The sequence below is a fragment of the Amphibalanus amphitrite genome, unplaced genomic scaffold (genome assembly GCF_019059575.1).
Source record: "Amphibalanus amphitrite isolate SeventyFive unplaced genomic scaffold, NRLGWU_Aamphi_draft 000104F_arrow, whole genome shotgun sequence".
NCBI lineage: Eukaryota > Metazoa > Arthropoda > Thecostraca > Balanomorpha > Balanidae > Amphibalanus > Amphibalanus amphitrite.
This window is the reverse complement of record NW_024881599.1, coordinates 49,001-73,971: the sequence shown is the minus strand read 5'-3', so window position 1 is coordinate 73,971 and position 24,971 is coordinate 49,001. Positions and strand designations below refer to the sequence as shown.

At 53.3% G+C, this 24,971-nt stretch overlaps 1 protein-coding gene across 1 annotated transcript in view; it reads left to right on the top strand.

Moving 5' to 3' along the window:
* LOC122380667 (ubiquitin carboxyl-terminal hydrolase 34-like) overlaps window positions 1-22,512 on the top strand; it is a 31,715-nt gene extending 9,203 nt beyond the window's left edge. The window contains 36 exon segments of the mRNA XM_043364033.1: window positions 83-258; window positions 603-804; window positions 997-1,375; window positions 1,749-1,913; window positions 2,583-2,798; window positions 2,961-3,066; window positions 3,460-4,418; window positions 4,722-5,006; window positions 5,376-5,489; window positions 5,830-6,033; window positions 6,455-6,627; window positions 6,960-7,129; window positions 7,370-7,575; window positions 7,929-8,048; window positions 8,275-8,585; window positions 10,766-10,943; window positions 11,357-11,490; window positions 12,124-12,235; window positions 12,537-12,695; window positions 13,279-13,516; window positions 13,977-14,131; window positions 14,567-14,578; window positions 14,580-14,838; window positions 15,203-15,327; window positions 15,689-15,823; window positions 16,329-16,519; window positions 16,880-17,057; window positions 17,362-17,481; window positions 17,879-18,121; window positions 18,460-18,568; window positions 18,936-19,168; window positions 19,542-19,745; window positions 20,041-20,175; window positions 20,486-20,785; window positions 21,107-21,137; window positions 22,098-22,512. Coding sequence (XP_043219968.1) covers window positions 83-258; window positions 603-804; window positions 997-1,375; window positions 1,749-1,913; window positions 2,583-2,798; window positions 2,961-3,066; window positions 3,460-4,418; window positions 4,722-5,006; window positions 5,376-5,489; window positions 5,830-6,033; window positions 6,455-6,627; window positions 6,960-7,129; window positions 7,370-7,575; window positions 7,929-8,048; window positions 8,275-8,585; window positions 10,766-10,943; window positions 11,357-11,490; window positions 12,124-12,235; window positions 12,537-12,695; window positions 13,279-13,516; window positions 13,977-14,131; window positions 14,567-14,578; window positions 14,580-14,838; window positions 15,203-15,327; window positions 15,689-15,823; window positions 16,329-16,519; window positions 16,880-17,057; window positions 17,362-17,481; window positions 17,879-18,121; window positions 18,460-18,568; window positions 18,936-19,168; window positions 19,542-19,745; window positions 20,041-20,175; window positions 20,486-20,785; window positions 21,107-21,137; window positions 22,098-22,264 — 7,204 coding nt within the window. The 3' untranslated portion in view covers window positions 22,265-22,512.
* Window positions 22,513-24,971: the final 2,459 nt, after the last annotated feature.

The following is a 24,971-nucleotide window of genomic DNA, read 5'->3' as shown; positions in this document are numbered from 1 at the left end:
CCCACCTCCAGGTACCTGGCTGACGGAGAAGCTGCCCAGCACTGACCGCCTCCCCCCCCCCCACCCCACCCCACACCTCCAGGTACCTGCTGACGGAGAAGCTGCCCAGCCTGGACCCGGCCGAGATCGGTATGACGGCGCTGAACCTGTACCAGCAGCTGTATCAGCTGCTGCGGCTGGCCGGCGCGCCGCTGGCAGACACCGAGGCCGTCGGCATGGACCAGCTCTGGAAAATTGCGCTCCGGGCCAACAACACCGGTGAGCGGGGCAGGAGCTGGTGGGAAGGGAGATGGGGAACGGGGTGAGGGGTGTGCTCATGTAGGGTATGAATGGGGCTTACAGGAATGGGGTAGTTTGCAATTTTATGAGTGCGCATTGTTAGACATTTTTAAGGACTTGTGAGCATATCGTGCTGACTGAGCCATAAACACTCGTGAACTTCTAGCATATAACTGCAGCAACATAACATAAACCTCTTCCAAATCTGCCAGCGGTTTTTCTTTGGTACCTCCTTTCTCCAGACTTGTAGATCACTCAACCCCTTTCTATCAGAATTTTCCAGAGGCGTTAATGCCGCTCTAACCCTTCCACCCTCCCCTCAGACGTGTCTCTGGCGGCGATCCAGTACCTGAACTCGTGCTACGTCAGCGGCCGGGAGGAGCGCGAGCGGCGCTTCGTCGAACGCTGTATGTGTGAGCTGGCCTCGGCCGGAGCCGACCTCGGCCAGTCGGACGAGAGCTCGCTGCTGCGCATCCAGCGCGGTCTGGTGCTGCTCAAAACACACCTTCAGACTTACAGAAAACGGTGAGAGCGGGTGACACTAGGTACTGGGAAGACGAAGAGTGGAGATTTATTTTAGTTTTTATCGATCTAGGCACGGAAATCTTCCCAGTAAGTGACAGTTGTTTCCTGCAGTAATTTGTTCGCACTCGTCTGCCAGCCTGTTGTTTGTCCCCGATTCCGTCTGACCGCCCGCCCCGCCCTGCGATCGGCCAGGTTCGCGTACCAGGTGCGCTGCTGGCAGCTGGAGGGCCACGGCGTGATGTCGCACGCCCAGCTGGTCGGCGAGATGGCCGCGCCACTGCGCGTCGTCCTCCAGCCGGCCTGTTCCTCAGAGAGGAAACCCATCACTCTGGCGCACAACAACTACGTGGCCGAACTGCGGGCCGAGGTGCACGCGTTCTGGCAGCAGCAGCAGGCGGCGGCGGCGCAGGCGGCTGCGCAGGGCCAGCCGGCGCGCCTGGGCGGCCCGGCCGGCGACGGTCTGAGCGCGGCTACCGACCCGGCCCAGCTGCGCATCATCTCACAGGGTACCGAGCTGACGCCCGACTGCGACGACAAACTGCTCACCGACGTCGGCTTCAAGGACATGCAGGTAGGATGGCTCTTTGCGGGGCACGGAGGGTGGAACTTTTGAATGACACATGATGAGTGGTGTCGATAATCGTCTTTGGTGGAGCCACAACTTCGAGTTAATCATTTTAAGGTCCGTTATTCAAATTTCAAACAATGTCGGCCATACAAGTTTGGTGTGTGTTGGAGTTGAAGTAAGATTGCAAATAATGTTAGTGTGAGGAGGCTCGAATTTGAAATAGTTTATCGAAATTTTTGGGAACTTCATGTTGTCTTCGCCAGCTGTCTGTGCTGTGTTTATTGTAGAATAATGATATTCCTGCCCCTAAGTTGCCTGCTGCTCCAGCCGAGAGCAGCCGTTTCTGACCGCTCCCGTCCCCCCCCCCCCGCTCCAGCTGGTGTACATTTCGGTGGGCGTGTCGCGGCCGCAGCGGCGGTCGGCAGACGGCACGGACGGAACCCCTACCCGCGAGAGCAGTCCCATGATGCTGCTGCTCGAGGAGAAACACTTCACCCAGCTGCTGCAGCTCATGAACCAGCTGTCGTCGCTGCGCGGACCGGTGAGACGGCCACGGAAAGCGGGCCTATAATCACAGGCTGACCTAATTGGCTTGTGTAATAATATATTATTGTTCTGAGATGTCGCGCTTTTATTTTTGGGTGATCCCGGGCTGCTCGTGTATGCGCGAATGTTTGATGATTGTGCAATGACGTATACATGATAACACTTACTTAGGTGTGCACACTGATGGCAAATGAAGTCCAGACGCTTCATAAACCCAACCCGTCATCGTAAGACTTTGATGTTCGAGCTGGTCTTCGAGTAGGAATATAGGAGGAACTACTCCGAGGTCCATTTGTATCACTGGAAGGAGATTACATCTTGGGTCTTCTAACCAGGGCTGCGGAGTCGGAGTCGGAGTCGGAGTCGGAGTCGGTCGGAGTCGACAATTGTGACCGGAGTCGGAGTCGGAGTCGGAGTCGATTTTAGAAACCCGAGCCGGAGTCGGAGTCGGAGTCACCGAAAATCTGTCGACTCCGCAGCCCTGCTAGGTCTGCGGAGTCGGAGTCAGAAGTTGGAGTCGGTCGGAGTCGACAATTCTGCCCGGAGTCGGAGTCGGAGTCGGAGCTGGTTTTTGAAAGCCGGAGTCGGAGTCGGAGTCGGAGTCGCCGAAAATCCATCGACTCCGCAGCCCTGCTTCTAACCATCCCTCCCGTCTGTCTCGCAGAACGGCGCTCCGCACACGAAAGCCCAGGTGCTCTCGCGGCGCGTCTGGGACATCCTGATGGTGCTGCCGACGTCGCCGCAGCTCAAGGACGGCTTCGGCGACCTGAGCGCGGTGACGCCCAGCACGCTGCACACCCTGCTGGACCCGAACATCCCCCAGAAGCTGATGTACTCGCTCTACCTGGTGGCCAGCCTCTGCAGCGGAAAGGAGGCCAAGGTATGTTCATTGTGCACAGCATTCTCTAAATGCATAATGGGTTGAATGTGTTTACAAGTTCAGTGTGCTAGTGAGTAGCTATTTAATCGAGTTATCTTATGATGCAATGGTAATTACGAACATTTCAATGTAACCGAATCACGCTGTGTGTGCCGTTTTCAGGAGGTATCTGACTCGGACCCGGAGAGTAAACAGCAGACGCAGGAGTGGAGACAAAAGTTCATCGAGTGCGGGGGCCTCCAGCATCTCTACGACATACTCATGTCGGGTAAGCGGGACCATGGTTGGCAAAGGAATGTAGACTGAATTGTAGCCAACGGAAAGCCTGATTACTATGGCACATGCTTCTTGAACACTTTGAAGCGTTTCTGGCACTGACCAAGCTAAATGCTCCTGTCCAATCAAACAGTTTTGTAACCTAACTGCTACTTAACTAATTACATCTTGTTAAATGAACTGATCAAAATGAGCAAACATCAAAGAGCAACATGCTCATCTCATGATTCATCCCTGTGCCATTCGAACTTTGCTGCTATCCCACACTCATCGTGTTTCGTTTTCTTCTGACGGTCGCCGTTGGCATACATTACAACTAGCATTTATCCCTACTCCGTCCCGCCCTTCCCCTCACTGACGCCGGCCTCTCCGCCGCCTCGGACAGGCGTGCTGCAGCTGCGCGAGGCCAACCACTGGGACGAGTGGCGCCAGGACTGTCTGGCCTGCCTGCTGCAGCTGCTGCTGCAGATCTCGGTGGTGCGGCCCGAGGGCGGCGGCGCGGCGGCCTCCGGCCCGGCCACCTGCTCCTCCTCTGGCGGCGCCTCGCTGACGCCCGAGCACGCCAAGAAGAAGGCTCGCCGCCAGCAGCGCAAGTGGGACCAACTGACGGTGCCGCGGCTCAGCCCGGCCATGCTGCGCCTCATGGACCTGGAGTCGGTGGCGGCGCGACTCACCAGCGTGCTGCACGACGCTTCGCTGCCGCGCGACCCCAACCACTACAAGACGGGCTTCTGGGGCCGCGCCCAGGTGGTGCACTACGCGCTCAACCTGCTCGTGTCGCTGTGCTACTCGGCGCCCGAGGCGGCGGACGCCATGTACCGCTGCGACCGCTACCCGGACTGGATGCGCCGTCTGCTGCTCGAGGACCCCGAGCCGGAGATGCGCCGCGAGGCGGCCAGCGGCCTGGACCGGCTGTGTCTGGGACACGCCGACGGCGGCCAGGCCGGCGATCAGTTCGTGGCGCCCATCCTCAGCGAGCTGCTGAAGCTGATGACGGTGGCAGCCGGCGTGCGGCCGTCGGGCATGGAGTGCGCCGCCGCCGCGGTCGCCTCCGCCGGCGGCGAGGAGGCGGGGAAGGAGCCGTACGGCCCCTCCTGCCGCGAGTACTTTGGCCTGGTGTGCCGCCTCCTGGACAGCGTCGACGAGCCGGAGGCCACCGAGCTGCGACTGGCCGAGCTGGCGCAGCAGTGCGCGCGCAGCATCGCCGACCGCGAGCTGCTGGAGCGGCGCCACCAGACGGCGCCCGACGACGGCCTGGTGGGCCTGCTCAAACTGTGCGCGGCGCTCACCCGCCAGTCTCCGGCGTTCAAAACCAGCCCGGCAGCCACTCAGATGGTACATGAGGTGAGTGAACACTGGCGGCGCCTGCAGTCCGGTGTTGGGCCAGCGGTTGGTGCTCTGGTATACAATTAATTGCAGGCTTTTTTATATTCATGTGCGCAGAGGCACGCCTATCCCAGTTTTTTTTTTGCAACATGATAAGTACGTAATTGACAATCTATTAGTACCAAAGGAAGGAAAAGAAAACATTACAGGTGGCTTGAAATATAGATGCGAGGACGAGGTTAACTGCAGTGTAAGCTCTGCTCATACCACAGAAAACGATTATTTACCCTGGCATTCACCCTCTCCCCCTCTGCCCTGCAGCTGTTTGACGCGCTGTTCGCGCTGCCGACGCCGCGGGAGCGGCTGCTCCCCAAGTGTAAGTCTGTCCAGTCTCGGTCGGCCTGCTACGACCTGCTGGTGGAGCTGGCCAGCGGGTGCGAGGCCAACTTTGACGCGCTGCTGGGTCGGCTGCTGGAGCAGACGGCCGCCAGCCGTCACTCGCCCTACCCGTGGGACTACTGGCCGCACGAGGACGGCCGCTCCGACTGCGGCTACGTGGGCCTCACCAACCTGGGCGCCACCTGCTACATGGCTTCCTGCATGCAGGTCGGTCGCGGCAAGAAAGAACTGGGGAGGGGCTGGGATTTATTTTTACGGTTGACGATGCGCCACAAACTTTGACGTCAGGCAAAATTTTAAGTTCGCCACTTTGTTCGGCGTTTTTTTTATGACAGCCTGCATGATACCGCTCTTACGTTTTTAGTTTTTACATATGTGCACTAGCTCGCATTCATAGTTCATTTGACATATTTTTGACAGTGGTGTTTACTAATTTGTTGCTGCTGTGCGATCTCTGTTGATTACTTGGTATATCTTAAGTTGATTTCACTCCCGTGTTTTTCTAAGCTGTCCATAACCTCAGCAGAGCACCTCCGAACTCCAGCTGACCCCCTCCCCTCGTCGTGTCGCCCGCAGCACTTATACATGATGCCCCAGGCGCGGGCCAGCATTTTACAGGCAGCCGTGGACAGCAAGTGTCAGCACGGCGTCACACTGCGGGAGCTGCAGCGCATGTTCGCCTACCTGCTGGTGGGTGCCAGCGACCGAATAGTGGGATGTGTTGTGTGCAGACGTGATGTTTTCGGAACGTAATGTTGTGCTGTGCTGTGGTGTGATGTGATGTGATTTGATGTGATGTGATATGATATGATGTGATATGATGTGTATGTGTGTGTGTGTGGGGGGGATGAATTGGAGTCTTATTTCGTTATCAGAATCTTATTTTTACCCTTGAAGCTTGGAATTCGCAACATTTTTTTATACCCTGCCTCTTGCGTAACCTATGATATCTCGACATGCCGTTCTGACCCTACCCTGCCCCCCTCCCGGGCTACCCTCCCCTCTAACTGCCCCCCTCTCCGCCGTCCAGGAGAGCGAGCGCAAGGCGTACAACCCGCGCAGCTTCTGCAAGGTGTACACCATGGACCACCGTCCGCTCAACACGGGCGAGCAGAAGGACATGGCCGAGTTCTTCATCGACCTCGTCTCCAAGCTGGAGGAGATGACGCCCGAGCTGAAGCGGCTCGTCAAGCAGCTCTTCTGCGGACAGATCACCAACAATGTGGTCTCACTGGTGAGTGGCGTTCCACAGGGCGGGTGACATTGTGGTATGTGGGTTATGGCGTTTGGATCCGTATAAAGTGATGATATGAATTGAAGCTACTAAAGTTCAATATTTCAGTCATGAAGTTCGTCACGTCATGGTAGATATACGTCTGATCAAGGATCAATGTGTTTCAAGGATGTTTCTGCATTTTGTAGCGCAGCGATCAAAATTCCATGGAGTTTGGACTAAACGACTTTGAGTAATCCATCGTAACTTGTTTTGTTACTTCACGCCATGGACACTGTCGGACCTGAACGCGAGTTCTCCCTCAAAACTTGAACACGAGCACGCGATCTGAGCACAATAAGGGCCCAAGGCTGTTCGCTCGACTGGGATCCACCCACCGGCCCCAGCTCTGACCCAGCCCCCGCTTGTTCCGTCACCGCAGGACTGTCCGCACGTGAGCCGCACGTGCGAGGAGTTTTACACGGTGCGCTGTCAGGTGGCCGACATGCGCAACCTGTACGAGTCGCTGGACGAGGTGACCGTCAAAGACACCCTGGACGGCGACAACATGTACACTTGCTCGCAGTGCCAGCGCAAAGTGCGCGCCGAAAAACGGTCAGTGCCGGGCAGGGAGTCGGATAAACGCGGGTTTTGCTGGCTACTAACGTATTTGGAAGTCGTGAATGAAAGCTTAAAAGTTTTAAGTGCTCTCTCTTATTCTACGCGCATTGTTGCTACACTGAGCGTTTTAGTAATATTCATTCATTCATTCATTCATTCATTCATTCACTCATTCATTCATTCACTTGTTCGTCATGCCCATATCTCAACAATCTTTGAACTTTTTCGTTTTTTGCTTGTTCTGCTTTTCATCTCAATTTAGCCTTGCTATTTCCCAAGCATGACCTTTGTCATCACATCACTGACTGTCGTTTTGTCGATTGCAGGGCGTGCTTCAAGCGCCTGCCGCACATTCTGTGTTTCAACACGATGCGCTACACGTTCAACATGAACACGATGATGCGTGAGAAGGTGAACACGCTGTTCTCCTTCCCGCTTCATCTGGACATGTCCGGCTACCTGGAGCGCAGCCTAATGCCCAACAAATGCGAGGACCGTACGTGAAACTTGTGCATTCAGGGCCGTGCTGGGTGGGAATGGAGGGTTGGTACTTGGTAGCTAAATTCTGGGTGTGATTTTTTAAGGCGTGTTTGTGTGTTGCTTAGTGTGTTTATTAGGATTCGACGCTCTCCTTTGCTTTTGACGTTGTTCCTCTGTTCCTTATTGGCTCGCGTGTTTGGAGTCCCGAGCTTTGAGTGATGACTGCGACATGACTCCGAGTCACCCCTCCCGACAGGCGGTGAGTCGGAGTCGGAGTCGTGCCAGTACGACCTGATCGGAGTCACGGTACACACGGGCACGGCCGACGGCGGCCACTACTATAGCTTTATCCGGGATCGCACGGCACCAACGCACAACAGCTGGCTGTTCTTTAACGACGCCGAGGTGAAGCCGTTCGACCCCAGCCAGCTGGCCGGAGAGTGCTTCGGCGGAGAGATGACGGTGAGAGGGGAAAGAGGGGAGAGAGAGGAGGATGACGGTGAGAGGGAGGGGAGGGGGTATTTGGTAGCGGAGGCGTGGAGAAGCGTGAACTGGCCACACAGGATTACTAATTTCATAAATGGTTGAGTTTTGGATGTTGTGTTATTGCATATGATTGGAAATGATAAAACTTTGTAGAGTCAAGTCTTTGATTTAGTTGGTAGGCGTTATACCTGCATCAGCACTGGGTTGATTGGTGTTTATATACTTTATGCTATATAGGTTATGCACATAGCTTCTATCTGCCGTGGAGTGAGTACCTAGTTTGTCTCTGAAACTCAATGTATTGACTGGTATGTTTTATTTCATTCCAGAGTAAAACGTACGACTCAATCACGGACAAGTTTCTAGATTTTAGCTTTGAGAAGACAAACTCGGCGTATATGCTGTTTTATGAGCGATGTGTGCAGCCGCCTGAACAGGGTGGATCCAAGGTAATTGACCGACCTCTGCCTTTTTCACAACGACATAATGGTTTAGATTGCTATGCTAGATAAGTCAAGTCATGTTTGCTTATTTGTGCTTGCTATGATTAGCCCCACCTTGTAGCGTGCGAGTATACTCAAATGCAAGATTATTCAAAATTGAAATTGGAGGAATGCAGACGTGACCACTAGTTGATTAGCTATTTATATATTTCCGCCCTTTCCAATACCACAGCAGCAGCAGCAGCAGCAGCAGCAGCAACAACAGCAAGACCAGCAGCAGCACGACTCCAGCTCCGACCAGCAGCCGCCGCCGGACCAGCAGCGGCAGCTATCCGTGGGCGACCAGCGGCCCTCGCCGCCGCCGGCGCCGGCCGAGAAGGCGCAGCCGGTCTCCCCGCCGACCGCCGCCGAGCTGGCCCGACCCCACCTCCGGCCCGTCGACCTGCCCAGCTGCGAGCTGAGCTCAGAACTCGAGGACTGGATCTGGAAGGACAACATGGAGTTCCTCAGGGACAAGAGCATGTTCGACCACACGTTCTTCAAGTAAGGCGCGGACTGGCTCTCGATGCTATCGCAAACATGCATTGGTTCAAAAATACGAACCGTTGTTATTTCAACATCGTTCTTGCATCCATGGTAGACTGATAGGACTCGGCTCCGTTTAAAGTATTTAAAATACATATTACACAGCATGTAGCCAACTCCCACGCATCATGCGTATTTCGTTACTGGGTCGTTCCACGACAAATCGACAAGTGCCCTGCACCCTCATATTTTATTTTTTGCTTAAAATTGGTGTAATGGGTTGTGATGGGCGGGGAAGCCAGTTGTGGCAAGGATTTTTTTCTTCGAACAACGGTTTCCGAGATATAGCCTCGGGCAATTCCTGGAGGTCGCGCTGCAGCCCTATGTTTCGCGGCCTATAACTCAGAAACTATTGGTTTTCTACGATAAAAATTTTATGTGGTTACACTCACAATCAACCAACAAACATTTTTGCCATCTCGGATTTTCAATGTTTGAAAATTTTTATCACGTGACCTTTTGACCTATTTTTCGAAGAGTGACCTTGATATTTTCCCCACTGAAAGTTAAAATTTTGTCTGATGACGATTAAAGCCTTATCAATTGTCATTCATATACGATAATAAAAAAGTGGTTATGACCCTGCGTTGACCTCAGGTCAGGTCATTTTATGACCTGTCCATTATTACAAGCGGGAGCGACAGCGAGATCTCGAGAACAAAGCAAGATAGCGACAAGCGATAAACGGTACAGGGTACACACGGATAAGGTCTACAATTTTTACTGAGGTCATTTTCAGGTCAGGTCAAAGATGACGTACAGGGGTAAAAAGGAAGTCAAAATAGTTTTGGCTGTACCTTTTGATCTAATAAAGAAAGAGACGTGGAACAGGCACCATTGTGTTTGCTTTGGCCTAGCGCCACTTCGCTTTGAATTTCGATATCGATGACCTAAGGTCAGGTCAATTTCTTGACCATCCCATTAAAAGTCAATTGGGGAAAAATCGGCTCGCTTACTTTTAAACTAAAACACGTCGGAATCGTCTAATATACCATGAGTGACTTCATATAGGATCAACTTTGCCTACCTTGAGGCCCTTTTTTGCTCTTGGGCAACTGTAAGGCCATGTGACGTCATTAAAGGTCACCAAAGGTTTTTGGCTAATAACTCCTTACAGGTTTGAGATACAGATGCGCGGATGGACTCATTGTGCTCAGCTCGTTAAGGCGCATCGAATGATATATATGATGACCTTAGGTCACGTGGCCTAAGGTCAACTTTTGACCTTGACCTTTCGAGGTCAACATACATATGTTTCGATGCGGATCGACGAGAGGATCACAATGATGCTATTAGTTTATTCCTAGCTGGGAGACCTTGAAAGTTATTCGAGAAAAAACTTCATACATATGTAGTGCCGCTATTTTGACTTCCTTTTTGCCCCTGTGACGTCATTTTTGACCTGACCTGAAAATGACCTCAGTAAAAATTGTAGACTTTATCCGTGTGTACCCTGTACCGTTTACTGCTTGTTGCTATCTTGCTTTGTTCTCTAGATCTCGCTGTCGCTCCCGCTCGTAATAATGGACAGGTCATAAAAATGACCTGACCTGAGGTCAACGCAGGGCGATAACCACTTTTTTATTATCGCATATGAATGACATTGATAAGACTTTAATCGTCATCAGACAAAATTTTAACTTTCAGTGGGGAAAATATCAAGGTCACTCTTTGAAAAATAGGTCAAAAGACCACGTGATCAAAAGTTGAACCATATAAAGTTTTATCATAGAAAACCAATAGTTTCTGAGTTATAAGCCGCCAAACATAGGGTTGCAGCGTGACCTCCAGGAATTGCCCGAGCCTATATCTCGGAAACCGTTTTTCGAAGAAGAAAAAATCCTTGCCACAGCTGGCTTCCCCGCCCATTACACCCCCTTACACCAGTTTTCAACGAAGAATAAAATATGTGGGTGCAAATTTTATTTTTTATTTGTCAAAATAAAAAATAAATAATAAAATAAAACAGAAAGTCAAAAAGCCAAATTATCGATACTGCTTCCCGCGACTGTGTTCGCGACTGTCATCTTCCACCTTCTGACCTCCGTCCGTGCTCGCCCTCCCCCAGTTTTATGTGGCAGGTGTGCTGTCACTGCGGCTACACCTCCCTAATCTCTGACCGTGCCCCCCCCCCCCAGTTTCATGTGGCAGGTGTGCGGCTACATCCCTCAGACCCTGAGCCGCAGCGAGGCGGTGACCCTGCGCGCCGCACGGCTCTCGACCACCTTCTTCCTGGAGATCTTCATCCACGCCAAGGAGAAGCCCACCATGGTGCAGTGGGTCGAGCTGCTCACCAAACAGTTCAACGCGTCGCAGGTGCGGATTAGCCCGGGGACACGGGTTGAACGGTGAAAGGCGTGGGCTTATTATGACTCATTGTAATTTCAAGTGTTAGTAGTGTTCAATGTGCCAAATTCCTAGTGTGCTGCAACTTTACTGTTACGAAATGGCCCACAAGGTTCCCTACTGCATCCGTTTCTGTAATAGTCAGATTAGCTTGAGTAATATACTTGAAATGTGAATATTTTTATGCATTTGAGGTCTTTAGAGCAAGCGAACTGGTTCGTGCTCTTTTCAAGCCTTTGACATCTTCGTTATTCTACATTGTATCATCCGTTTTGCTTTGATCAGCATTTGTTGGTGGCCGCCTCTCTTCAGCTTTTTGGTAGTGTTCCCTGGAGGACCACTGGTCACTCAGATCGATGACGTCCCGTTCTTCTGTTATCCAGGCGGCCCGGGAGTGGTTCCTAGACCATATGGCTACCGACGAGTGGTGGTCCATCCAGATCCTCATCAAGTGTCCCAACCAGATCGTGCGCCAGATGTTCCAGCGGCTCTGCATTCACGTGGTGCAGAAACTCAGGTACGGCAGCGGACGGGCGCGGGTGCGGGCTGGGTCGCTGGGCTGGGTCCCGGGTCCGATTGCTAAGGGAAAACTAAAACACGACGCAGCTAATGTCGTGCATTTGGCTGTGGTACTTCTGATTAATGTAGGCTGGTGGTAGGGGGAGTGATGAAAGAGCTTGTGTGTGGCTTAGCTTAGTGTGTAAACAGATGAATTGGTTCAGGCGCGCATGCAGCTGCCTTCACTCATGAAGTCTTCCGAGGCCTTTTCTGTCTTATCGTCGTATATGAATGTGGGAAGGTTCATTCATGATCGTGTTTCCGCGCGCCCCAGGTCGGTACACAGCGGCCTGTACCTGCAGCCGGCCGAGGGACAGCAGGCTGCCGTTTGACTGTCTTGTCTGTGTATACTATATGACCTTGTCTCCATGCGCCCCAGGTCGGTACACAGCGGCCTGTACCTGCAACCGGCTGAGGGACCATTGCTGTTTGTTTGTCGCGCCTCTGTCTGTGTATGTTACATGACCTTGTCTCCGTGCGCCCCAGGTCGGTACACAGCGGCCTGTACCTGCAGCCGGCCGAGGGACCATTGCTGTTTGTTTGTCGCGCCTCTGTCTGTGTATGCTATATGGCCGTGTTTCCACTCTCCCAGGTCAGTGCACAGCGGCCTGTACCTGCAGCCGGCCGAGGGACAGCAGCCGCGGCCCTCCGAGCTCGGACAGCGCTCTTGCGTCACACGCTTCGTACGGAAACTTATATCACTGGTGAGTGAAAACAAAGCAAAACTCATCTTACTGGTGAGTCAGACGTCAAAACCGATGGAACCTCGTTTGAAATTTAAATCGGGCTCCATTACAATGCATACCACAACTCAACGAACGCGGTACGTGATGAATCATTTGAATTGGCACCAGATGGACTCAGTTACCCTTTCTTGAATCGCTCCTCAAATCTGATGCGGCTGTTTCTTCTCTTTTTTTCTCTCTCAACATAATCCGTTTCTTCGTCCAACCCAAAATCCAAGCCGTACAGCATCATATGACAATCTTCGTGGCCTTATTTCAGATGGAGCACGGCGCCAAGTCTCACCTGCGGAATCTCACCGAGTACTTTGCGTTTCTGTTCGAGTTTGCCAAAATGGGCGACACCGAGACCAAGTTCCTGCTGGCCACAGAGTGTATCACGACCATGGTCAACTTCTACCTGAGCCAAATACCGGAAAATGTGAGTGAAAAGATACCGGATAACGCTGGAAACTTATTCCAGAGGCAGGAGGCTCTCCCATGGATCCAGTTTTCGAAATGACTTGGCTGGTTTGGTGACTTATCCGGTCTATTGAGTTAATAAAAAAGTTGACACTCATTTTCGTAGTAAAAATGAGAGAATAAGTTTCGTGTTCGATGTTTTTCGATGTCGAGGTTTTGTCCCGATTCTCTTTAAATACCTGAGAATATGAGTGGAGACGTTTTGTGAAGTCAAGAACGTTTTGTGAAGCTGCATCTCACTTTAAAGTCTTGCTCCTGAAAAGCAGCAACTTTCTTGAACATGAACTTCGTGTTTGTAATGCCCGAGTCACGGTGTGAGCTGAGGTCTGTGCTTCCCGTGTCGACTCGACAGTGACTCTTCCTCCCCCACCCCCACCCCCACCGGTCACCAGTCTGACGAGGCGTCTGACTCCCCACCTGTTGCCAGTCTGACTCTGACCCTTCCCCCCACCCGTCGCCAGTCTGACGAGGTGTTTGACCCTCCCCCCACCCGTCACCAGTCAGACGAGGTGTTTGACCCTTCTTCCCTCACCCGCCACCAGTCCGACGAGGTGTCGGACGAGGAGGAGGAGGAGGCCGAGACGGCCGGCGGGCCCGGCCCCGGCGGTCCCGGCCCCGGCCCCGGCGCGGGGCCCGGCCCCAGCCCGGTGCGGCCCGCCGATAAGTTCCGGCCGGCCAGCCTGGAGAAGATGATCAGCCTGGTGGCACTGCTGGTGGAGAAGTCGCGGACTGAGGACGGCAGGCTGTCGCTGTCCGCCTCAGATCTGGCCGCAGTTGCAGGTAAGGCTACGGAGGGTAGAGAGGACTGGGGAGGACGGCCGGCTGTCCCTCTCCGCCTCAGATCTGGCCGCAGTTGCAGGTATGGATTCAGAAGGGTAGAGAGGGATGGAGAGGGGAGAGTCCGGACTGTGGTGGTCTGCATTGGTCTGAATGACTGCTTAGACAAGAGTAGCCACTCAAGGATAGTGGAGTTTGCTCGTGAACTGTTTTTTAAGGAAGATATTTGAGCTGTTTTTTTTTCTTCTAATAGTTGAGAGTATTTCTTGCATATGCTTTACCTTTCATGTTGGCCACTCAGGCCAGGCTCCAGGTGGTTGACAGTAAATGTGTGTGATTCGTCACGAATTCTCACGAATTCTGTGTGTGATTTGTCACTTTGTCACGTATTCCCGGACTAACTAAATGCGGAACGTCGGTACAGTCATCTAACCCCCAGCTGCCTTTCTGCCTCTGTCGACAGGCGGCAAGGGCTTCCCGTTCCTGTACCACCAGATCAAGGACGGTCTGAACGTGCGTGCCACCTGTACCCTGGTGCTGGCGCTCTGTCGGTGTAACGAGCGGCTGGCAGGGCTGCTGGTCGGCATGATCTTCCAGGCCGTCATCAAACACCAGGAGGTGAGAGACGAGCGGACGGAGGAGTCGGAGAGGGGAGGGATCATTTAGGCGCGATAGAAAGATCAGGAGCGAGAGTGGGATCAGTATGTGGGACAGTTTGGAATAAGAGACGGATCAGAATGTGAGACAGCTGAGACTTGGAGCCCTTGGGAGAAAGAAAGATATTTTAGGCAGATGGGGTTGATGACGAGTCTGGAGATGTTAACTGATTTTTATTCAGTGAAACCAGCCGCGAGGGTGAATTAAATACGGCTTAGCCTTTGTATGTATGTATGTATGTATGTATTGACACCAAAAGCCTTCCACATATGGCGTGGCGATTACGGCTTAGCAAGGGTCAGTCGTAGCGCTCTTTCATTGTGAAAGCATGAGCCCCGTGTTCGCTGATCTGCTGAGCGCTGACCGCCCGTATCCGTGTCCGTCCGTCTGTCTCAGGGGTGTCAGCCGTTTTTTCCGTCTGCTGACGCTGTTGGTGGAGGCTGACTCGGCTGCCGGCGGGACTGGCGGCGGCGGCCAGCAGCCCTGCTTCACCCAGCTGGCGCTGCAGCACATCTGGGAGGTGGCGCAGTTCTGTCCCCAGCCGGTACTCGAGTGGCTGGCCGCTCAGGTGCCGCGCAACAAACAGGTGCACTCCTGGGTGCTGCAGAACCTCGACAACTGGTGCGAGCACTTCCTCATCGGGCACGCCCAGTTCCGCGTCAGAGCCTGTGAGTAAACCCGGGGATCGGGAGGGTGCTGGGTAGGGCTTGTGGTTTTGTAGAAACAGAAACCGAACCTTGATTGTGTTTCGCAACGAGTACTGCAACACGTTTGGTTGCTGAGGCACTAGTTACATGGTTTGAATCACACCGCTAAGTACTACATAAGTGTTTCGAACCAGCTATTAGTGACTGCTGTATTACCGTATTTTCGGGTGTTTTAAAGGTATTGTTTTCGAGGACTCGTTCACTAATCAAGCCTACAACTATCAATTGATATTAACTAAAATAAGCAGCACTCTAAGCTTGGTGATTTCTGAGCCGGCCCGTATGAACTGTGACCTGACCTGTGCCGTTTGCCGGTCTTTTCCAGCGGCCAGCCTGCTGCTAGTGGGTCTGGTGCCGTCCTCACAGTTCCGGCACCTGTTTGCCCAGCGTCAGCGCCAGAACTCGGGTGACCTGACCCTGCCGCCCGAGGCGCTCACCGTGCTGCACCAGGTCAGTCCGGCTTAGCGGTGGGCTGGAGCGGGACGGCCGCTGGCATATGCGTGGGAATGTTTTTAAAGGGGGCACGTGTCCGGCGATGACTTATTGGTGGATACTCTAAGGGGAGATAGCTGATTTTGGACATATATCCCCAGCAGCTTGCCCTTTAATGTTAAAAATGCCCAAGACTGTGTCCACTATGGCAAGATGTTAACTGTATCGACATATAATGCCTTATTGCACGCATTGGCACGTCTGTCCAGAATCCAGATCCAAACTAACGATTGATTACAGCTTCGGTGTAAAATTATACCCCTGACTCAACCCCTGACACCTTACCGAGCGTTCTGACGTGTTCTCACGTGTCTTACAGGTGTACCAGTGCCTGCTGCGCCTGCTGAAGCCGGCCAGGGTCTACACGGACGTGCAGATGCACGGCAACATGAAGCTGGTGCAGTACTTCCAGCTGATGCAGTACTGCGTCCTCTCCCGCGCCGAGAAACTCATGGTAAGGTCACTCGGAGTCTCGGTGGGAGTGGGAGGATTATAGATATACGAGCTAGTTTTTGTGCCCATTTTGCATGTTTTAGATATAAGGGCGATGGAATTGACAACCACAGACTGGTATCACTTCTGCCGACGCTTTTTGCATTTCAGTCCGTTGGGTCTGGGTCGTAATGTTCCTCCTATTAATTTTAGTTCGAACAAGGCCGACCTGCGGCTATTGTTGTGTTTCAGTCCAGTCACTATGTCCCGGCTGTGTATTTCAGTTCAGTCAATACACTGCCGACCTCTGGACGCCGCTGTGTTTCAGTCCAGTCTATAATTACCCCCCTAGGTGTGTATTACAGTTCAGTCCGTTCACGGCCGATCTGTGGACGCTGTTGTGTTTCAGTCCAGTCACTACCCCCGCTGTGTATTTCAGTTCAGTCCGTGCACGGCCGACCTGTGGACGCCGCTGTGTTTCAGTCCAGTCTCTAAATATCCCCCCCCCCCCCCGCTGTGTATTTCAGTTCAGCCCTTACACGGCCGACCTGTGGACTCTGTTCCACCCGAAGCTCTCGGAACCGTCGATCGCTGCGCACCACAATAAGCAGGCGCTGCTCATCTTCTGGTGCACGGTGTGTATCGACTGTCCGGAGAACGTACAGCTGATCGTCTCCAACCCGCACATCACCAAAAACATCGGCTTCAACTACATATTGTGAGTAGGCAGACGCCCAGGGGTTGGACGGGTGTGGGTGGTTGGTATAATTCGCTTGACGCAGAACTAGGAAACTATTGTGGGCTGCAGCTTTTGTAACTATAACGGTTACGTTTTAGCGATGCCGTTATATTGGCTGTATTCTGAATATTCTTTCATCAACGGTGTTTGGTATGAACGATGTGACTTAATATTGATCACTTATAAGCAGCTGACGACACATTCGATACATTTTGTTTGACGTTCCGTTCTCACATAAATATCTTAGACAAAACAATTCTCACTTATCCCCTTCGCGCAGCCGTTTCATCTCTCGCTGGCCTCCCCTAACTTCATCTCCTCTCTAATTATCCTCTGCAGGGCTGACCACGACGACGACCAGGTGGTACTGTTCAACCGGAGCACACTGCCGGCCTACTACGGCCTACTGCGGCTCTGCTGCACCCAGTCGCGCGCCTTCGCCAGGCAGCTGGCCAACCATCAGAACCTGCAGTGGGCCTTCAAAAACATCACACCCTACCCGGCGCAGTACAGCGCCGTGAGTATACGGGGGACGGGGGTGGAAGGTTGCATGGCACTGGACTGGTTTCACTCCGAACTCTCAGGTTTGAGAAGATTCGTTGGCATGCTCTGTTTAGATTAAGACGCTTGATCAGGATAAGAGAAAGTTTTTTTGATAATGTCTTTACTGTAGGACTGACGGGATAAGTTTATCTGATTCTACGAACAATCCGACGTACTCGGAGGTAGAAAATTTGTATGGGCATCTTCCCTGGGTACCCAGCCAACTTCTCACGTCCCTCCACCAGCTGCAGCTAACGTTTCCTCCGTCGGCGTTTCAGGCGACTGACGAGCTACTGAAGCTGATGTCGCTGTTCGTGCTGGTGCACCCGGACACCACCGAACAGGAGCTGAGGGAGATCGTGGCGTTCAAACGCCAGACGCTGCAGATGTACCTGCAGGTGAGCCCATCAGCTGGAGCGCGGGCGGACAGCGGGAGTGGCGGAGGGGATGCAACGCGAGCGTGGATGGGCAGCGCTGAGAAGCTATTTTATATTATGCTAAGCCACCCAAATGCTGGGTGGTTGATTTGATTGGCTTGTGTTCATTCTGATGAACATCATTTCCGAACATTTTTCCTAACCTAGCATTTCTCATTTATCGTCGTGTGCAGATGATTGAACGGGCTAGAATATCGTTCGCTAGCCAGAGCCGACGATGGTTTAGAATTTCCTCCCTCGTTATCAGGGCTGGACGCCCGTTCCAGCTGGGTTAGACTGTCCACTAGCAACAGTGTCCACTGTTCACTGTCCACTTCCACTGTCCACTGTACAAACCCCGCTCCCCTCCCGCCGTCAGGTGCTGGACGCCCGCTCGAGCTGGGCCACGCTGATCTCTGCGCTGAAGGTGCTGCTGGACACGGCCGAGGACCGGCTCTTCCTGGTCTATAACGGCGGCGTCACGCTGCTCTGCGAGGCCACGCTGGCGCTGCACGCCATGCTGCACGAGGCCACCGCGTGCCACGTGACCGGAGAGCTGACCGAGCTGGTCCGGCTGCTGGCCGACGTGCTGCGCTGCTGCAAAACATTCAGGGATAACAAGGTAGGCCGGCGGGAAGGATGGTGCTGTTGGATCGTCCCGGGTATTATGTGAAGGAATCACGCAAAGAACTTAATAGACATCATCGCAGACCACTTGATAATGCAGCATCCAATGTAGTGTTTCTTTTTATCGCAAAATGCTAAAAATGTTACAGTGTATCAGCATTCTCATGAGTGGTGAGTGAAGCATTGCCGTGCCCTGGCCCAGACTGTAATTTCGATAGTATGGAAGGCTAGGAAGAAGTTAATGCTATCAACGATGCCAAACTTTCTCTGATTACCGATATCATCTTGACCACCTTCACGACTGACCGAGTTGTCCCTCCTTCTCTGCGTCAGGACGTGCGGCATGCGCTCATCAACTGCAAGGAGCGGCTGGAAGTGATGCGGAAGCTGGCCACGCTGCTCAACAGCTTCACACCGCCCGAGCTGCGAGCTGCCTGCATCGGTACGTGGTGTGACCGGGCGGCCGGTGGGCGGGAACCCGTGCACAGCAGGAATTCAGTGGAACATGGGGACCGCAGCATTTTATGCCGGTCGTTTTATCGTATGTTTTTCTTTGGTACTGCTCGTAGATAGTATTTTAGTTATCGTGGCTTGTCTCCCACAGATTTCTGGCATGTTCCAAAAATGCTTGCTTCGATCTTTTAACCAAAGCGGGCCACATTTCGTTGTGCTATCTCAGTTAAAAAGCGTAATGCATAAAATACCACCCCACCTCGGCCGACTCCAGCACCAGTTTCAGTGATCATTATCGCTCCCCGGCTGCAGCTATGACCGCTCCCCTAATTGCATCTCCCTCCGCCGTGTTCCAGACGCGCTCAAGGAGTTCGTCGTGGTTCTCCCCCACGAGAGTCTGCAGGTGCTCACTCCTCTGATGCTACACGCGCACTCGCCGGCGGCGCGCGAGGGGACCGACCCGGCGCCACTGGGGCCCTTCTTCCCGCGTCCGGGCCAGGCGGCGCCGCCGGCGGGGGCGCCCAACCTGCGGCCGGCCCGGCCGCTGCTTCAGATGAGCGTGCCGCGACTCCAGCTGCCGGCCAACAAGGTAATGGGAAGGATGGACTCGGAACGAACGTAATGTGTTCAGTGTTGATTTATGGCCTTTATCACACACCAATGTATATCTATTAGTCCTGTCATGGTGTATGCTTGTATCTAATGTAATGGTCTGATGGTCTAATGTCATGGTCTGTGTGTGTGTGTGTGTGTGTGGGGTGGGTATGTATCTTTTTGTCGCATGACGATGCTGAATAAACAATAATAATAATAATAATAAATGCTAATCGGAGCATTGCAAGGCACCGGTTGTAGAAGAGTTGTACGTGAAATACGTGACAAATAACAATACAGCAATGCCATTGTATGCCATTGTATGCCATTGTATGATCATTGTATGACCCCGCTCCCTGTCGCTCCAGTGCGAGCGTGACGAGTACGACCGTGCGCTGCTCGAGTACTTCCTGCCGTACCACGTGCTGGCCGACCTGATGTGCCGCGTGGCCATCAACCACGACCTGCTGACGGAGCCGCTGGTGACGCTGAGTGTGCTGCTCGGCATCGACGGCGTGCCCCTGCACCTGGCGCACTTTGCCAAACTGTGGATCGACGTCTACCAGACCAAGGTAGGGAGAGGCGCGGCAGCTGCGGGGGAGGGGCGGGGGGTGGAGGGGGGGGGGGGCTGTGGGATCAGCAGGAATTGTGTGGTCTTGAAGGGTGTGTTATTCGGGCGACGAGAATAAAGTGAAGCTTCTGAGTAAAGTCATGTATTTCCGAAATGACAGATCTGCGAAGCCGATATTATTCTGTCGAATATCTTCTGGTATCCCTGCACACTGCACACCCTGGCACCGCGTGCCTCCACCAATCTCCCTCCCCCCCCCCCCCCGAGTCATTAACGGAGTCCCATCCGTTCGCCAGGCGATGGAGAAGCACATCGAGCGTCTGCTGAGCTGCGCGCAGCTGGCCGAGTACCTGCAGCAGGTGCTGCTCACCGCCCGGCCCTCGCTCACCAACAGCGTCATTTACAAGTTCTGCTCGCTATTCCTGCCAAAGGTAAGGCCGAGTGATTCCCACTCGCTGGGGCGCTAAATTTATGTAAATATTTGAAGATATGTAAGGGAATTATCGTACATTTTATCGGTGTCAATATAAGGTACATTTTTTGGCTACATAAATGACTCAATAGGTGCTTTATAAGTCAGAAAACTAGGGGGCGATTGACGTCGCTGTTCATTTTTGAGGAGTTATATACCAGTTAGCCCATTTCCATGTCGCCCATCTCGTTATGTTGTGCGCCCCTCCCAAAGCCGTCCGACTCCCACCCGTTCTCCCTCTGACCGTTCCTGTGCGTCCCGTTCTGCAGGTGAGCTGGGAGCGGTGGTCGCCGGCCGCGCAGCTCTCGGTGCTGGCCGACCAGGTGACGGCCGACCTGGTGCAGCTCGGGGATGCCGCGGCCGGCGCGCAGGCGCAGCTGGCCACCCGGCTGACGGGCCAGCTGCGCGCGCTGTCACTGCTCTACCACGCGGCGCCGCCGCCCCCGCCGCCGCCGCCGCCGCTGCTGCTGGCCGCCCTGCAGCAGACGGCCAGCAAACTGGACCTGCCCGTGACGCCGGCGCCCGTGCCGCCGCCGGCGCAGGAGCCGGGCCCGGCGCCGGCGGCGGCCTCCCTCTCTACCACCGCCGAGCGGACAGGTGAGATGACAGACTGTGCGTCCCTGTCCACCACCGCCGAGCTGACAGGTGAGATGACAGACTGTGCGTCCCTGTCCACCACCGCCGAGCGGACAGGTGAGATGACAGACTGTGCGTCCCTGTCCACCACCGCCGAGCGGACAGGTGAGATGACAGACTGTGCGTCCCTGTCCACCACCGCCGAGCGGACAGGTGAGATGACAGACTGTGCGTCCCTGACTACCAACTGTGCGTCTCTGTCCACCAATTGTGCCCCCCTGTCCGCCAGCTGTGCGTCTCTATCCACCAACTGTGCGTCCCTGTCCACCACCGCCGAGCGGACAGGTGAGATGACAGACTGTGCGTCCGTGTCCACCAGCTGGGCGTCCCTGTCCACTGACTGGGCGTCCCTGTCCACTGGCTGTACGTCCCTGTCCACCACGGCCGAGCGGACAGGTGAGGCCCCTACCCCCCCCCCCCCCCAACTGAGCGTCTCTGGGAGCCCTCCAATTCACCGTGCGTCCCTGTCCACCAAATGTGCATCCTTGTCTACCACGGCCGAGCGGACAGGTGATTCCCCTGACCGCGCGTCCCCGTCCACCGACTGTGCGTCCCTGTCCACCGGCTGTACGTCCCTGTTCACCGACTGTGCGTCCCTGTCCACCACCACCGAGCGGACAGGTGAGGCCCCCCCCCCCCCCCCTACCCTTCAACTGTGCGCTCTGTGACCCGTCCAACCGTGCTTTCCTATCCACCTACTGTGCGTCCCTGTCCACCGGCTGATGTTCACAGACGGGGATCAGCTATCTGGGCTGCTGCCTGCTGGTCACGGCAAGTATGCTGTCTGATTGTTGAGCCTTACTTTTTATGTTCACTGCCCGTACTATTTTTTGTGTAAAGCCAAAATGGTATGCACGATTGAGAATATATGCTGAGGAGTTTCCGTTTTTGTTTCTATCACATGTGAACGTTACCTACACGGACCGCACTGCATTCGCATACATGGCGCGATCCACAGTCTCCTACTGCCCCGGCGTTCTGACTGCCCGATGGAGACGTTCGCCAGTCTGACAGTTCCTGCCGCACCTGTGACGGTCCGTGCCGCCCCTCTGACGGCCCTTGACACCCCTCTGATTGTCCGTGTGGCCTACCCATGCCGCCCCTCTAACATTCTCTTCCGTTCCTCTCTGTGTGCCATAGACAGCGTCAAAGGCGTCACAGACCCCGCTGACGGACCGTGGCGCCCCTGTGACAGTCCCCGTCTCCTCTGTAACAGACCGGTCCGCTCCCCTTTCTGTGCCACAGACAGCGCCAGCGGAGCCGAGTCGTCGGGCGCCGGCGGCTGCGGCGCCAGCGGCGAGCCCTCGGACGACTCTGGCGACGCGGCCGGCTGGCGGCCCGTGCTGGCCCGCTCGGTCCAGATGCTCAGAGACCAACTCACTACCAGCAAGGCTTGTGATCGCAGGGCGTAGGTGCCCTGCCGCGCGGGCCCGGCCGGCCGCGGCGCGCCCGCCCAGTAGCCGCCGCGCGCCGCCCGGCCGGCCGGCCGCCACTGTATTTATCTATTTTCTTACGTCGCTTTGGAAAGACATTTATGTGATCCGTTTTTTTTAGACTGTCCCGCGATTCATCCTTATTTACGGATTGGTGTGTTTGTTTTTTACTTTGAACTTAGTTTGGTCTTGAATATACGGTTGTTGGCCGTCGTGCGCTGCTGCGATTCGCTGTTTTGCTTGTGACGATTGAATAATAGATGGCTCTCAGGTTACATTGGACATACGTGCTGCGGCAAAAGATGCGTGACAGCGTGACAGCTTCTAGGCGAATGGCTAGCGCCTAGCGACCGGCGAAATCCTTATTAATTCCGAATTTCGATCCACCAAGCGCCCCTCTCGGATGCCTGAAACAGAGATGCTCTCGACTGGGTGAACGAAGACGAAGCTATGCTAGTCTACGTACGAATGCTAGCAAATTTTTCTGGTGAAGGGTCTGTTGCTGGCCGCTGGGTCAGGAGAAGGAGAAAATTATCGTGAAGTTTGGATAGAAGATGCTTAATTTGCCAGCTGTTTGACAGGAGACAGTGCGGCGGTGGCCGGTGGTCGAATCGGCCTTGGTATTGTTGTAACTCGCTGGGCCTTGAGCTCACTTTCCATGGTGTTGCGTGCATCGGAAGAAAAGTGCCTTACGCAAGCTTGCAGCTGTTTAACCCGGCAGGCGGTGGGCCTCCCAGCCACCTTCCGCGCGGTGGGGGGGGGGGGGGCATTTTTTTGCCCCCCCCCTCGTATCTCCGAAACTACTGGACGGATCCGGAAAATTCAAACGGCGTTCGATAGCCCTGTCAAATTTGTTGAAGGAAACCAAATTTCATTGTCCTCGGGGTCACCGATGACGTCACAGGTCAGGTCAAAGATAAAATGTTTCACCGTTCACGGGGCTTCTAGGGAGTGCTATAACACCGAGTAAAACGCATTTTGTCGAAAATCAGCGATAAGGCGTCAGTTGTCTAGTACATATGTTGCTATTAGAGGTCACTGGTCATACCAGGTCAGGTCACAGGTCAGGTCACCAAAGGTCACCAAGGGTCACCACATGAACCCAACTTTACTAAGGTTGTGCGATGCATGTTTTATGGCCAGTTTTTCATTTCCAACTCAATGGTATTGGTTATAAGACCATCAGGTACGGCTTAGGTCACTTTCTGGTGGAGGTCAGGTCAAGGTCAGGTCAAAAAAGGTCAAATTTCAAAGTTGATATTTTTGCATAAAATGGGTATCGATTCGATGCAGCTCGTCACGGGGAGTCTAATGGTGGTCTTTGTTTTGCGCTACGAGGTCTAGAATTGCTAAAAATTGAGTTTGAAAATTAAACTTCATCAATTTTGAAGTTTTTTCGCTATAACTTGGCCAAAAAAAGAGGTATTGATCTGAAATTTTGTATGTAGATAGAAGGCGGTAGGGACTATCACATATATTCCGGTTTTTTTTCGAAATTCAAAAAACTTTTTGGATTTTTCGGCTATTATTTTCAAAAAATCTATTTTTTGATTTTTTTTTTGGGGGGGGGTCAAAATCCTAAAAATTCGAAAACCGAAATAGCATTTTTGTAGCCCTCTTGATTCCACACCTTTTATGTCTGAAACATTTTTCTGTATCTCTAAAGCTGTAGGCCTGACAGCTCTTCCCGCAAAACCTTTTTTTGGGTCGAAAATGGCAAAAATGACGTCACTCTGACGTCATTAGCGGCCAACCTATCATAGCCTTTGGAAAAAATTTTGGTCACCATGTGCGCTAGCTACTCCCGGGAGGGTACTGAAAGTTTGGTGACGATCGGCGCAGCGGTTCTCGAGATATATCGAAAAAACTAAAGGGGGGGGCAAAAAAATGCCCCCCCCACCGCCTGGAAGGTTAAAGGGACCCTCCCACCTTAACATTAGTTTTGAGTTGAGATAGCCAAGTTTGCGGCCAGGCTCAGAAACCACCATTTATCCTGGTCGCAACCCCCGCAGCTTTATGGTGTTCAAGAAATTTCTTCCCTTTACTTGCAGGGTGGGACCAGCGTGGTCCCTATCTCTTAACCCTCGCCCGCACATGCCATTTTCCCATCCTAGAACGCACATGGGGGGGGGTGGTTGCCACCCCCCCCCCCCGCGCCATTTCGTTCCTGTTGGAGATAGAGCTTAGCGGTAAAGACCAAAAAGATTCTTTGGGAAGAGACGAATCCAATGATACCCAGTTTTACCTTCTCAGGTCAGTCATTGACCTTCCAGGTCAGGTCAAACTAAAAAATGTTGCTGTTTTAGGTCACCGTTGGATATCAAGCGCGCTGCTTGTCGTATACCGATGACGATGCCGTTTTCTGGTGCCAAGCCAGCTAGAACCTCTTTGTCACACTACCCGACCAGGTTTTTGCTGCTGAGGTCATCTCAGGTCAAGTTAGGTCAAGGTCAATAATATGTGTTTGTATGTCTGTGTGTGTCTGTGTGTATACTGATGTGTGCACCGATTGTTTATGTGTCCATATTACATGAAATCATGATCTGAGAAGCTTTTAACAAAAATGTAGTCAAAAAATTTCAAAAAAAGTAAATTCAGCTTGCCTAAAACGCAATTATCTTAGATGACCTAGGTTGACCTTGACCCTGACCTTGACCTCTGTACATCGTCGAACAACATGTTTCAT